Raw genomic sequence first — 15,752 nt, forward strand, 5'->3', positions numbered from 1 at the left:
CCCCCCCCCACCATTTCTTCCTTAAAACTAAATACTTAGTTTCTTTTCTGCTGTACTTCCTGCTTACAGTGTCTTCCTTTTGTTTGTTTTTCCACTGAAAACATCAGTTCTTGGTTACCCTTACAAAGAGTCCCAGTACGGTTTGTGTGAAATGAATTAATGCTTTAGAAGAACCCTAGAAATACATTTGATATTAGAGAGAAAATTACAAAAGATCAAACCCAGATTTTTTTCTAAAGATCCCAATTTGAAAGTTATAAACTTATTAAATGAGTGCAGCTTTCCTTGCCCCGTAATGCCAAAAAGAAGATTAACAAAGGTGATTACAATAATTGGACCTCTGATATTTCAGCCAGTATTCCATGCCACAACGTTCTGTAGGAAAATGTAGAGGAAACTGCAGTATCCTGATCTCCTTATCTTGATGAAAGGGAAAAATAAAACCTTTATTAAATTATTTGTAATCTTTTCTCTCTGTATCGTAGTTCATAATTAAAGCATAGGATATGATTCACCTCAAACTTATGTTGGTATTAATCAGAAAGAATTTTACAGAATTTAGTGGCTTTAAACGAGTGTGTATAACTAGCACAAGAGGAAAATCAAGTCAACTGCTGCTGTGCAAAATTTCCCTGTCTAACCGGGCATTCAGATAGTGTTAAATCTGCTGGACATCCCAGTGAAAGTAGAAGAAAATTCCATCTGGCAACCTTTTTCCCCCAAGCATGATAGCAGCAGAGTTAGCATAGCTGACAAACAGTGAAGAATGACCAAATCCTGCCCCACAAACAATATTGGCATTTGGTAGCTAAAGAGTGGTAGGTTGGAACTTAATTTGTCATAGATACCTGTGGATTATAGCTACAAAAATGTAATCCATAGTTGAGATATGTATATTTAATCTCTTCAGTATGGAGAAGGTTGACCAATTTATGGATTCAAAACAGGTATTAATTTAAGAATAAGATTATACATTTAAGTACATTTCATGTTTGGCAAAGCCTGAAACCTGGAAAACCCTTTTTTAGAAACAGTGAATTTCCCCTGTTGGTGGTGATAATGGGCTGTCAGAGTGGTGGGTTTGTTGAATGAATGGAGAAAAAATTATACTTTCCGGTTTTCAGCCTTTTGTTACATTATATGTTTCTAGGGCTACTTTGAATGAAACAAGTTAAAGCATGTGTAATGCCATGGTTACTAATGATCTAATTTTTTTAAAAAATTGGCTAGCAAGGTGTGATATTAAGACATCCTATGTCATTTAAAGATCGAATTAATGCCACCTGCTTTTTATTATGTAAAACCCAAAACGTTATGTATTACTCCACACTTCACAGCTTTCGGAACAAAAAGTAGTTTGCAGTGCGCTGTATACCCGTGGCATATTTGATGGTACAACTTTGATCAATTGTTTCAAAAACCAGTTGAAACAGGAAGAGACTTCATCAGAAAGTAAAGAACCAGTAGAAGCAGTGCAGCCGAATTTTAACTTCCCTGAGGATGTCCTCTTTGACTTGGAAGAAGAGGAAGAAGATGCTAAGAGCATCAAAAACACCCACAAGCAGACTGGCTGGGCAGCTAATCTACTAAAGCAGTGGCTGGCCAAAAATGGCAAGAATCCTAGTTTTGAATTGGTGCCAGTAACTGAACTCAATGATATTTTAAGAGAGTTTTATTACACAATAAGGAACCATGATGGAAATACCTACAGTGTGGCAAGTTATAAATCCATGCGTGCTGGCTTGAACCGGCACCTTAAAATGCCACCATATAATCGTCAGATTTGCCTAATGAAGGACAAGGAGTTTGGTAGTGCAAACATGGTGTTTGTGAGTGTGTTGAAGATGCTGCGCATGCAGGGAAAGGATGAAACTCACCACCACCCTCCCATAGCTGCTGAGGACCTGCGTAAGATTAAGCAGTCTGGAGTGTTGGGGTTACACAGTCCCCTGGCTTTGGTCAACAAGGTGTGGTTTGATTTGCAATTGCATTTTGCCAAACGAGGGAGGGAAATCTTAAGAGATTTGGCTCCAGATGCCTTTGTGGTTGAGAAGGACAAGAATGGGCGTCGGTATGCTATGTTTAGATGCCCTGGCAAAGGGAAAAATGCAGAAGATCCCCATAAAATGGGGAAAATGTATGATATGCCAGGGGACCCAAACTGTCCTGTTTTTTCCTTGGAGCTTTATTTGTCTAAGTTGCCTCCTGAGCCCCCTGCTTTTTACCTGCATCCTTTAAAGCTAACTCTAGAGCAGATGCAAGAGCAGCCTGTCTGGTACAAACGGGAGCCTATGGGAGTAAACTACTTAGGTACTATGATGCCCAGAATAAGCGAGGCAGCCAGGCTGTCCCAACGGTATACCAATCATTCTCTCAGAACTACCACCATCCAGCTGCTATGTGAAGCAGGACTGGGGCCTAGAGAGATCATGGCAGTGACGGGCCATCGCTCTGAGTCTGCTATTAGACATTACTGGGGAGCTGCAGAAATTCGCTACAGAGCCTGGTCCGATATAATGGAGAATCCCCCCAGTTACCTATATAACACTATGCCAAATGAAGTGATACAAGAGCCAGCATCTGGTGCCTCTACTTCTTCCATAAATCATGCCATTTTAGAGCAAAACAAAATGTCTTTATTTCCTAAGAAACCTATTGCACCAGCCAGCAACCATGTGATACCCAGCTCTAACTCTGTGACTTTAATCTCTGGGGGATGTATGGCTCTGAGTTCTAAAAGCCACATCATGTTGAACCACAGCTCTTCCAAGGTGCTGGTTCCTAAGGATGTAACTAGTGTGTCTCTAACTGCCAGCCGTCTTCAAGGATGTTGTAACGAACCTGTCTTTATAAACCATGTGCTAAAACAAGAACCAATGACTTGACACTACTGTAACTGAAACTGATTTTAAGATTCATTGCTATTATCAAAAAAGGAAAAGTTCTCATATTGCTTTGCTTTATTTTGGTCTTAGGCTACTAAGGACATTTCTTACTGTTTAGTTCAGGAAGAAGTATCCTGCTTGCCCCCCAAAGTGAGCTGCAGAACAGAAGTTATAAAAGCAGGGCTTGGAGAGTGGATGACCGTTAACAGCAGCAGGGACTCTAGTGGCCAAGCAGAACCATTTCAAATAATGCGGGGATGGTATTGATTGCCACTTAACTGAAGACATAAACTTTCTTCAATCACTGTATGACTTTATATCTTGCAGCTGTGGAGAGTATATTTATTGTTGAGCCATCTGGTGCCTATTGGCCCTGATGTAGCTTTTTACGGATACATGATAATGAATCTTCACAGGAAGAGGCAAAATAAGAGGAGTAGATACAAATACATTACGGCACATACACATGCATTAACACACAAGCAGTTATTTGATCACCTCCTCTCCTTGTGCCTGAATTGCCTTCATTCCTAGTAAGATAAGAACTGGGACCAGTAGCCTAACAAAGAAGGGGGAGTAGGAGCAGGGCACCTGACCTCAGCACTTACTTAGAGGACCCAGAATTGTTCCCCAGGGGTCTTTGCTATGCAGGTGTAGCCCTGTGCTGCCCAGCCCTGTGCTCCCTAGTACATAGGGGAGCAAAATTGTTCCCTCCTGCCACCCCCAGGATTTTTGCCACAGAGGCTAGGGATGGAAGTTACACACAAACCAGTTTAAGTGATCAGAAACTGGTTTAAACCTGTAGCAGAACAGAAGTTCAGTGCACACAAACCAGTTTCAAAATGGCTGAAACTGATTTAAGATGAACCTGCTTGTATATAGTATCAGACTTAACTGATTTAGGTCAAATCAGTTTGTGAAACTTCTAGACCAGACCCCTTCCTGGTTTTAGTTAAATGAGTCCTGCAGCATCCCAGCATGCTTTGGGATGCAGGGTTGGCCCTGCCCTTCTGTACCCTGCAGTGAGGGCTGGCTCAAGAATCTAACTGTATATTCTCTACTCTTCTACATGGTAAATTTCTTCTAAGGAATAATTCTGATGCAACTTGCAGGAAGACTTGTCTCTGGCCATTTTTTTCAACAGTGGTTAGAGATTATTTCTTTTTCTCACCCCAGCAGACTACAGACTAATTAGAAATGCAGCTGGGTCCTGTCTACATGAAAACTGAAAGGACTAGTTTATTACACCCTGACCAGTGAGTTTATTACTTAGAAGAAGTAATTACAGAAGACAGTCAAATTCCTCTTGGAAACCCAGGGGAAGAGCCAGGTCTGTCTGGGTGGAGGGGGGAAGGGTGTATGTGTGTGCCTGGCCGGGAGCAGGGGTGGCAGCAGGGGCCTGAGAGTGGGAACAAGCCCTGCACCTGGCCAGCAGCATGAGGAACCTGCAGCTGGCAGAGGAGGCAACATAGGGCAACCTTGCATGAAGCAGCTCTGCAGCGAGGCTGAAAAGGCAGAGCTTAGGTGCACATGGGGAACTGACCATGTGGGATGAGCCGTTTGTACACACAGCTGCCTGAGCTGGCTTAAAGGTGCTGGCAGCTCAAAGCCTGGCAGCCACCCTTTCCAGGGGTTCATGTGCCTGCTGCTCTTCACCCTCTGCATGGTGCCTGCTCATCCATGGGGCGCAGTGGCGGTGGCTGTGGGCACATAAGCCCTGTGGTGGGCAGCTGCCGGGCTCTGGAACCACCAGCACCTCCAAGTCAGCTTGTGCAGGGGGCATGGCAGCGAGCACACAAGCCCCCACAGCACATATTTCCTGGGCTCCAGGCCCACTGGTGCCTCTGAACTGACCTGGGCAGTTGTGGACACAAAGGGCTTGTCCCATACAGCCAGTCCAGCTACCAGGGCACCCACCCACAGCTGCAGTGGCATTGATTCTGTGCCACTGCCCAGCCAGCTGCCATCCATGCATACTGGGGCCCTCAGTACTCCTAGGACATGCTCCTTGCTCTGCCTCTTTAGCCCCACCACAGAGCTGCTTCATGCACAGGCTGCCCTACGCCACCCCCCCCTACCAGCTGCTGGCCAGGCGCAGGAATTGCTCCTGCTCTCTGCCTTGCTTGGGTTGCCACTGCCACCGCTGTCCCCAGTCAGGCACACACATACCCCTTCCCCACTCTGCCCAGCTGGATGAGCAGGCAGATCCAGTTCTTCCCCTGGGTTTCAAGAGGAACTTTGACCATCCTCTGTTTAATTTGCAAGTACAGGCAGTCCTCGGACTTACAACACAATTGGTTTCTGAAAACAGCATCTTAAGTCGAAAAGTTGCAACTCGGAACCAATTTTCTCATAAGAAACAAGGTTATAAATGGGGGATTGGTTCCTGAACCCAAATAATCACCCAAAATACCCCAGAATTTTGTACTCTGTCAATCATAGAAGAGTAATATAGCTACATTAATGTATTTATTTTGTAAATAGCAATCATATTGATTTGGAAAGACTTCTTTGAGGTGACTTTGCTGGACTTTTTGAAAGGCTCTTAGTTGGACTTTTTGAAGGGTCCTTGGCTGGAGTCCTCTCAGGAATCTTGGCTGCAGGTTTTTCTGGAGTCTTGTTTGCTTTCTTAAAGAAAGTGTCCAAGGAAGTTTGGACAGATGTTCTCCAGGGAGATGAATGATGCAGTGAACTTGTTCGCTGGCGTGGCATCGCATCGGATCAAGCATTGTCAAGTCAAAACTGACGTCATAAAGTTGAAACAGGGTGTCAATTTTTAAAAACATTGTAAGTGCGAAATGTTGTAATTCTAAACATTGTAAGTCCAGGACTGCCTGTAATAAACTCACTGGTCAGGCATGTGGCATGGGGCTGCACCTACAAAGTGAAGACTTTGGGAGGTTAGGGGCATTCTGGTGTTCCTGCTGCAGCCAGTGTGCAGCAAGTTTGCACCTCAGCTATAGCAACCTGTGTTAATACTACTATAGCAACTGCTGCAAGTGTGTGGGGAGCTACTCTGCAGTGTGGAGTGAGGAAAATGTGTTCTCATAGGAGATGATCAGGCAACAGAATTACTCCATTAGAAGTGAATAGGTTGAGTTGATACACTGTTTCCATGCATGTCTTGTAGTTTTGAACATACCATTTCTCTGTGTCCCCTGACTTTCATCACCTTTTTTGTCCCCGATGAAGAGGTGTTTCTCTTGCAGTTGACAGAAAGGTTTATGAACTGTTAACTTTGTCAACATTTGATGCTTGTGTTTTCTCCCTTTTTGAGACATAACTGTACCATTTGTAAAACTGTCTGAAAGCACTTGTATCAGTGCAGTAATATTCCCTCAGTTTCTTTCACCAAAAAGAAGTATATATCTTGTTTTCTTCCAACTTTTCCCCTAACCCTGTCCAAAATAAGGCTTTTCTGTTTTGCCTCCGTTCCACAACTGGGACTGCTGTTGAGAAGCGTACCTGCTCAGTACACACCACATCCAGGAAATGAGGCTGTATAGATGCACTCAGGGCTGCCCTGAAGGATCACGGAGGTGCTGGAGAGTGTGCTCAGGCAGTCCACTCTAAGATGGTTTCGTGTTTCATTTCATTTCTGAGGTTTGGTATGCACTGAAGAGGAGCTAGCGACAGAGTCAATACGGACAAATCCTCTAGTTATAGTTCCACTCCAGATTTAGTTTAGGTATTACTGCCTGCTTTGCAGTGGGCTGATCTATTACTATATTCACAAAGAAGTAGCTTCTTACAGGCTAAAAATTTGTCACATGAGAGTGAGTGTGTTTAAAAAATAATTGATGCTTATTTCAGTGCTATTTAGGAAATGGGAGGAGCGTAGACATTAATTTTTAACGAGCCACACTGGACAGCTTAGCTAACAACTTTTTGTACTCTCCTCTACCCTATCGCAGGAAACTTATTAAAGGGACACTCAACAATTTAAATAGTATTTCTTCCTGAAAAAAAAATTTCTAGTATGTCATAGGACATTTAAAATTATTGCAAGTAAAAACAAGAGGTGGTGTTTTCCCTCAACATTTCTGTTCTGTGTAGCTCTCATACCTACTCAATCAATTGCATATGTTGATTTGCAATAGGACACAGAAGTATTTTAAGAAATGTGAGACAGTGCTTTGAAACCACAAGAAAAGGAGGCTGCTTCAGAGAGAAAAGTATTTAAAATGACTGCTAAAAGACATTTTTGCCCTTTGGAAGTATGCAGCTTTTTGTTGTGGGTTTTTTGTTTTGTTTTTTTTGGTGGGGGGGCGTTGTTTTTTAATGAAACTTTGACCATCCTACTAAGAACTTCACTGGGCAAATCTGATTCATTTGCAATGGTTTAAAATACCTCTATGAAAACCCATTGTATTAAATCCCTAATTCAAAAGAGGTCTTTTCTTGCTAGAAAAGATGCTGGGTATCAAATCAGTTACTATAAAGAGGTCTGATCAAAAGAAGGGTAGGTGCCTGGAATTTTTTAATTCTAATCCTGACTCCCCAGGGCTCCTTTAGTGCCTTTGGACAAGTCATTATAGTCACTAGGTTGGTTTCCCAGTCCATAATATGGGTGTAATATGTTCCATTTTCTTATGGAACGTGAGACAGTATAACAGTTTGAAAAGTGCATTAAAGAATACAACGGCCATATCAATCTTTGATTTTATGTATGACAGTTATTTCACAAGCCACTGTTTAAATAATAATGGTCCTGTCCCTTTGGTTGCTTGCCAAATAAATTTGTGTTAAATTAGTTCAGAATCGCAGTCCACATTCCAGTTAGTTACAGGGTTACATTTGTGGCATTATTGGCTCTGTATAAAGACAGTCATAGAATCAGGATTATAATTTTACTGAAGGATGATGCAAATTAAGCTGGGGTATTAGGGAAAGCAGTTCTATCTATTAGCTATATACAGGGAAATATGAAAATTGAAGAACACTATAACCTCTTATAATAGAAGGAAATTGTGCAGTAGTCTACCTTAAGGAATTTTAGAGTCAATAAAGATCTTAAAATAGGGATTCCTAAAAACATGATCCTCATTGCTTGAATGGTGAATTGTTTTTTTTGAAAACTTCTTCCAAGTTTTTACTAATATGAAAATATCTGTATAGCACTACTGCCATCCATGTATGCTAATATAGAAAACAAAATTTTCTCATCCATATCTCAGGTAGCTCTTTGTTTTTTGTTGTGACTTGCTATAGTTGAATGTTATCCAGCAAAAACAGTGCTGTTGTGATGCATTTTCCTCTCTATTTTCTTTGCTGCTTGTTGTGTTCATACTGCCCACATGCCCTGCTCTGGTCTTTTGTGCTACTTCCTGTACAGGCATACTGCAAAGCCAGTGGTTTCACGCTGAAATTTATGTGGAAATTAGAGAAAGAGGGAAAAAATGGACTCTTGTTACAACTCTGGGTATCTTGTTCCTTTGGGACAGATTTTTGGTACCTGATCTGTAAAACTAAATTTTTCAGTCTTACCTATACGAGCCCTATTGTCAGCATAAATTTGATGTTTGCTGTTCTGATGCTATTGACTGCAGTATGACTAGGGGTATTTATCTTTAGTATGGGGAAAAATTTGAAGTGGATAATGTTGTTACTGGTTTAGAACAAGAGTAAATGTGTTTGAAGGAGCTTAGGTCATTGCTAAATAATAGTAGAAAAGTTATTTTATTTCAGTCCTGTCAGAGCCGAATCAATAGTCTCCACCCTATTAAAGAGTTTAAACATGTACCACCAAAGGCAGAAAATATGAAGCTTTTGAGGCAGGATTACTCAAGTTATGTACAAAATATGTGAGAGTGTTTTACTTGTAATGTAAATTCAGTTATGACAGAAGTGAAGAATAAGTTCATTTGATTTCCACCCGGTTACTTGTGGCAAAGGTGGCATCATAGAATCTGTCAAAATTGACATTAATCAGATTACCTATTAGTAGTGCCAACATTGATCTCAAGGAGGGTAGAGGCTGAACCTACTTTTTTCCTGTCTTATGCTTTAATTATAAAGAGAGGATCTTGGTCTCCAGACCTGTAAAGTTGATGCTCAAAATTCATTTTAAAATTGAATATGACATGCATTTAAAGCGACTGTCAATTCTTTTTGTCCAAAGAGCTGGATCTTCAAGCTTCATTCAAGTGCAGAAAGCAGCACTGAGCTTTTACTGACTCTCTTAAGGACTAAGATCCATGCTAGGGTGGCCGTGACTCAGCAGGACCTCTCAAAATAGCATGGGAATTGACCATGTTCTCTCTATTGTACAATCATCAGATACTTTTTTCATGCAGAAATTAATGCTTTGCTGTCAGAAGCCATGGAAGCTTTTACCATAAAGAGCTTCCCTTCCCTGGTCTCCCTCAAATAGAGACTAAGAAAGTCTGCTCGCAACCCCAAGGGAGAACCATTTCTTAGGGAGTAAGCCTAACTCCTCACAACGGGCTGAGATATTTTTTTCTTTTCATTACTATGAAAATAATCTGTTTGTGCTTAAAGAAACTATAATGTTTGGTGTATGAGATCTAGAAAATCAATTTTTATCATTTACGTGCACTTTTTTCTGATTCTCTCACCTTTCTCACTGCCATCCTGCTCTGCCCCACCTTTCTGGAATTGTAATAGTCTAAAATGCCAAGTCCCTGAGGATTTTGGTTGAAATTATCATAGTTACTTGTTCTAGTGTAGCATGTCTGTCTTTTTGTGCTGCACTCGTGCTTCTGCAGTGTGTATATACTTAATAAGTTCAGCATAGACAGAGCTACCAGTAAGCAGCAAGTGTTCCAAGGAGCTTCACCTTGAAGCTGATCTAGTTCTCTCCCAGGCCTTCGATGTGCACATTTGCTTGGTCGCTCATTCACTTCTCACCCCAAAAGAAAATATGGAGAGAGGAGAGAAGAAAGCCTATTCAATTTGTTTATTAGGTCCTTTGTTAAATTCTCTTAACACTTATCTTCTCTACACACAAAGCTATAGAAAGGATTGCTCTTACTATCCAGTCACTGTTCCTTGCTCACAACCCTCCCAGTGCCTCAGGTCCTAAAAGTGTAATTTTTTTTTTTTTTTGAAGACACAGCAGGCACTTTTTACCATATTTAGAGGTGTATATTACTGGTTGGTTGTATGGAGACACATGCTTTTTTAAATTACATTACTAATGTTTACAATGTTTTGGGAAATATATATTTTTTGTGAATCCCAGTACATATACTAGATTTATATATAATATATATAATGTATTATATATAAACATACAACTATAGCATATAGAGTGAATTTATTATATTGTTTTTTATTATAAGGATGAAAGACGTGATTAAGTTATAAGTGAACAAATTTGAATAGTTGCATTAAAAATCATCGGATAAAATCTTCATCTGTTTTAAGGGTGGGCCCCCTTATGTCAGTTGAGCACTTTAATTTATCCTAGCCTGTGGTGTATCTTAGTCTTCTGAGTCCGTGTCTTTCTTATCTGTGCATTGTATTTTTTTAACTAACATGATGAAAAATACTGGCCTGTTTCATTTCCCATTGTTTCCAATGCTACTTGATTTGTTTGAGTATTTAATAAAGCTTTATGGAGGCCATTTTGCTGGCAGTTCTAAATTCACTTGATAACATGTTAAAAGATAAATTATATTTACAACCTTTATCCCCTTCCCTTCACTGAGACAAAACTTTGTGAATGTAGAGCCTGTTGGGTAAACAATGTGATTAGAGTGGATATGTCAGTTTTAAAGATTTATAAGCAGCTAATATCAGTCTTGTATATTGTTGAACATTACAGGTAAACATGTTTCCTTGCATTTCATGTTTTCTTCACTGAAAATAAACAATGTATATTTATCTATGTAAAACAAGACAGTTGAATTGTATGTCTTTGATATTGGATTTCTGTTTGTGCTGCTAAAATTCAGTTAGTTCTAACCTGTAAGGTGGAACCTTTACTTGTGATCAAGTCTACATCTAAGATTTAGAAACTGGGGAACGCAGCGTGTACTAACCTGCACCCAATCCTATACGAGTCCTGCCCTATTCAACAGTATGTAGTGCTATTGGATAAAGCAGTTCTCTTTTTAAAAATCCTAAATTTAAAATGATGCATCTTTCCCAAGACCTCTCTATGCTTTATGAACTGCTCCAATTACTGACAGCAATTTTCAACAACAGGCAAACTTAACTAATGATTTCAGGCTAGATTCATCCAGTTCTATTGTGCAAGTCATTGGTAATAGGTACAAGTGGGCTGTATTAAATTTAAATTAAACCTATCAAGGGAGATAGATAGATAGATAATGAGAGAGAGGTTTAAATTAATTTAGTGTGTGTGTGTATAGATCTCATTGGTTCAGTACTGGGATCTTTCTTTATTCATAGTACCCTTTCTATATTTATCTTTTTTTTTTTTTTGTAAGTGATAGATTTTGAGAGAGCAAAGTACATGTTTCACCTTACAAGAGTGCCAGACACTAAATAGGGATGTATGTGCATGTGTGTATTATATACCCTTTTAACTATGCTATTCAGAAAAAGCAAAGCCACAGCAGGCAGTGATAAAAATTGTTTTGAAGCATGGTCAGTGGCTTTTTCCTTACTTTTAACTCCAACAAGAAAATGTTAAGCCAATGATCTTGCTTTTAGGTTCTAGTAAGTTTTATAATTGTGAGATAATGAAGAATCTTAAACCTATTGAAATAGAGCCAACTTACGCTATTTGCAGTAATGTAATGAAAGGGTATATAATAAATAGGAGTGTATTAAAACTGGTTACTCTGCTGGTCCCTCTTTCTTTGATCCTTTTGTTCTTGCTGCTTTGTTCCTGTTTTGAACAAAGTAATAAGCAGTTCTAAATGAGAGTAAGGGGAACATTGTAGTCTCTTCCTAAAGATAATACAGAAAAAGTCTTTTGTTAGAATATGTACTCTGTCTGTGTGCATCTGCACTGTCATAACAAGTATTTCAGCCATGTGAAATTCTACTTGCCTGGAGTACCAGACAAATAACCTATTAGCCTTTTCATTATGATCACTTTCATCTTTGTCTATGTAAGGACTGGCAAATAGATCTGATATTTGAGTTGGTAAATTTTCATGACAAGTTTTCCAAGGCTGGAATATTAAATACCATTCACTACGTGTTAAATGGTGCTGTTTGTTGCTGAAGTAATGTGGCTAATTATGTGTGTGTGTGTGTGTGTGTGTGTTTAAATGCCATTTACTACGTGTTAAATGGTGCTGTTTGTTGCTGAAGTAATGTGGCTAAGAGTGTGTGTGTGTGTGTGTGTGTGTGTGTGTGTCCCCTGAAATGACAAGTTTCATACATGGGTAAGAAGGGAGTCAGTACCAGACTCCAAAATATGGTAGATAAGCAGAGTGCACTCAGTTTTAACACCCCCCCCCATCTTAAATGCATTTTTGCTATTATATAACGCCTTGGTGCGTCTTGTATGATTGTGATGTTATGATGCTGCACAAATCTGTCTGTTTTACAGCACTCTGAATTTATTTCATCTCTTTTTTTTGTGCTTGTAGCAACTGCTAACAACAATAATAATTGTCTTTGTACTGTAGGCCTGCCACAGCTAGCCTTTAGACTCTCAATCCTTTCTAGTCTGGAATTAATTTTTAGTTTTGTACTGTAATTTTTTTCAATTTTTTCAATTTTATATTTTAACTGGAATGTTTCTTTGCTTAAAAAAAAAAGCAGGTGGCATTACATTACATTAATAACAGTGCATTGTTACTTCGATGTGCTTAGTGGACCATGGCGTTATATAATACCAAAACAGTTTTGAAATCGAGCATAGTATATTATTTACAATTTGAGAAGAACATCCAGTTGACCTCCAACATTTTGATGCTTAGCATGCCAAAAAACTGAAGGTTTTAGTGGTAAAGATTATATTATGTTTAGCTTGGATTCTCAAAAAAAAAAAAGGGTATTTGCTATTAATATTTATTATACATCTCTTTGTGTTGATTATTAAAGTGGTAGCTGTCTTGATCAGACAGGCAGCTACCACACCATTTGACCTTAAATTTATTTCATCTAATTCCTTGCATATAAAGATTCCCCTGCCCCCTCCCCCCCCAAAAAAAGTTGCTGCCTTTTTTTCTTTTTTTTAGCTTGTTAATAACTCATTCGTAGTAATTGTAGTCTAAAAAAACTGCTGGTGGAGAGCTGAGAGAGTCTGTCTGTCTTCCCTGCATTTTCCAGAGAGCGTCAGACAGAATGTCCAAAACTTATGTAAAGTTGTAGCTCTAGAGTGCAATGTCATAACCAATGCTACTGTCTCCAGATGCCAAGGGAGGAGTAACTTCAGAATCACTGAAGCACCTGAAGTTTTCATTGTGTTGCGGGATGTGGATACATGTCTTTCAGAAAAATTGCCAATTTTTGAAGTATTATTAACCCTTACCCAAATTTAATGAAGATAAATGTTATTGCAGCCTCCCAAAATAAAGGGATTTCATTACCAGTTCAGGTTAATGCAACTGTAGATTTTTAACAAGTTAGCTTCAGGCACCTTAATTCCACCAAAAGTTGTCTTTCTTGAAATGTGTAGTGTATTCCTTTGTCTTCTGTCACCATTTGTGTGGCACTGTTTCCAGAAAGTCTCCAAATATCTCTCTACTCTTGCTTTTATTTAGTACCACTCTTCCCAAGGCCTATCCTATTGGTCAGTGCAAGTGATTTTCATTGCTGCAGTTTTCTTTTTAAAAAGAAATGTTCAGCTAGAATTGGGGGAGGCAGAGGATTTCATTCTGTTATTTGGAGGTATACAAAATTTTGAGCACAAACCCCTTGTTATTGTAGTTCACACTTAAAATCTAATTTTTTTCACTAGAGTCATCTGTTTAGAGACTCTTGAGCTAGAAGACAGTAAGCGGGTTTCCAGCAGATATAATCTCTGAAAATGGATTTAAAGAACAACCAGTGGCACAGATCCTTTTTTAGTAAAAGAGCTGTCTTCAGCAGAAGCCTCAAGACTGCCAACTTTTAAATATAAATATTAAAAAATTTTGTATTTTTAAATACAATTTATACCTGCTTTTCATTATGCGCCTTTTAAAGCATTGCACTGAGCCTTATAAGTTTAGACTATCTTTAATGGAGGCTCTGAATTAAATCCATAAAAACAGAATTGCCAAGTTTTGTTCATGAGTCTGAAGATCCTCTGGACTTTGTACTTCTTTTCCTTCCACTAGTCCTGCCTAATGTCTTTCCCTTTGTCTACTCTGATCTTGCTGGTCATACGAAAAAGCTGTTGTCAGTATGCTCTTCTTCCTCACACGCTGTGCTCTTCCTGCAACACCTGGCAAACCAGTTGAGAAGAGGCACAGGTCCCATAGAGATATATGCATACCACTTTATAGACATAGGGTGGCACTGGAAGGGAGGTTTAGGTAGCTCTTCACTGCCAAAGAAATACATTTTTAAGAGGGATTTACATAAATAAAGTACTGCCTACTGGGTGTGTGGTTTCTTCTCACTCCCCTTCACCATGTATTATAAATAAAATCGGCAAGGCTGAATGAGAAAACTAGTGGTAGCATGGAGCACTTACACAATGTAGTTGGTCAGAGAAGGTGATCGTTACTGGGTTTCATCTTCAGCCTCTTATTTCTCCCCTGCTTCTTCCTTTTATTTCTTCCTCTACCTTTACGTTCCTCTTCTTTTATTTTCCCTTTACTTTTATTATCCTGTCTTGCCTCTTTGTCGTCTTTGCTTGCCCATGCTTCTCCTATGCAGTTCCACCTGGCATTACTAATATTGTTCAAATGACTCCACAGTAGACATCAAAGGAAAACTTACTAGTCTGGAGAGCTTCACTTGGCCATGAATTGATTTACTTCACCGCACCAATTTGAAAAAGCAAACACATAAACTGTCTGAATAAGACCTGAAAAAGACAGTATAAAGATTACTTTCCACAAGGCTTTTATTTTGCTTACTGAATCCCTGTAATTGTTTTTTAAAATAAGTCATATTCAGGAAGACCTTATATATTAATTTTAAGGACATAACATTTTTTCAGCTAAATTCATAAACTACTAGGAAAAGATTCCTTTTAAATAGAAATTGACAAAATGTTAACAGTACTGGTACAAAACTATTATTATTATAAGCCAAAATCAAATGTTTTCTTCTAAACTCTATGGGAAGGTCATTATTACAGAAGCAAATATAGGACCATTAGATATTAAAAGATACCAAATTCTCATGATGTAAAATGTCTGAATAGACCATACAAACACAAATTTCAGAAAGTGCCAGTTATAATTTCTATTCTGTTTTGTTGTGAAGATGAAGAGAGGCAGCAGTGCTTTTGGAGAGGGATTCAAGCAACTAGATGTAGCAGAGGTGGATCTATTGCTGTTAAAGGCCATAAAGCTTTTCAAGTTTGGTCACTTTTAGCTTTATGTGAGACGCCGTGAGCATCAGAGTGTTTCCTTTATTCTGTGATATGCCACAGATCAGAGTGATCCAGTTCCCCTTACTTATTCAAAACATATTCCTTCAATTAAAAAGGTGGAGGGTGGGGTCAAATAAAAAAAGATATTTCCTTGAAAAAACAGGAAAGTATTTCTTCTTCCCCAACAACTTGGCCATGATAGTCTGGTTTGAAGTAGTTAAAGTTCCTTACAGTCTCTCCATCCCATTCCTATCATATGGTAAAAGTGACAATCCTCCTTGAAATATTGACCAACTGGCCGTTCCATTTGTGAAAATAACCTATATTGTATTAGGCAGAATGTTTCGTCATTTGTGAAGAAATTACACTTCACTTTACAAAAGCAGTATGAATTGGCTCTTAGATAGCTGATTCCTCAAATCTTATGAATTAGCGCTTGGATATCTGAT

At 39.1% G+C, this 15,752-nt stretch overlaps 1 protein-coding gene across 1 annotated transcript in view; it reads left to right on the forward strand.

Annotated features, from left to right (window-relative positions):
* Nucleotides 1-15,752, forward strand: part of ATF7IP (activating transcription factor 7 interacting protein) — a 138,560-nt gene that overhangs the window by 91,335 nt on the left and 31,473 nt on the right. The window contains exons 10-11 of the mRNA XM_019543919.1: nucleotides 1,338-2,789; nucleotides 15,195-15,289. Of these exons, the coding sequence (XP_019399464.1) occupies nucleotides 1,338-2,789; nucleotides 15,195-15,289 (1,547 nt within the window). The remainder of the gene's footprint in view (nucleotides 1-1,337; nucleotides 2,790-15,194; nucleotides 15,290-15,752) is intronic.

Source organism: Crocodylus porosus, unplaced genomic scaffold (assembly GCF_001723895.1).
Source record: "Crocodylus porosus isolate Cpor-Errol unplaced genomic scaffold, CroPor_comp1, whole genome shotgun sequence".
NCBI classification, from domain to species: domain Eukaryota; kingdom Metazoa; phylum Chordata; order Crocodylia; family Crocodylidae; genus Crocodylus; species Crocodylus porosus.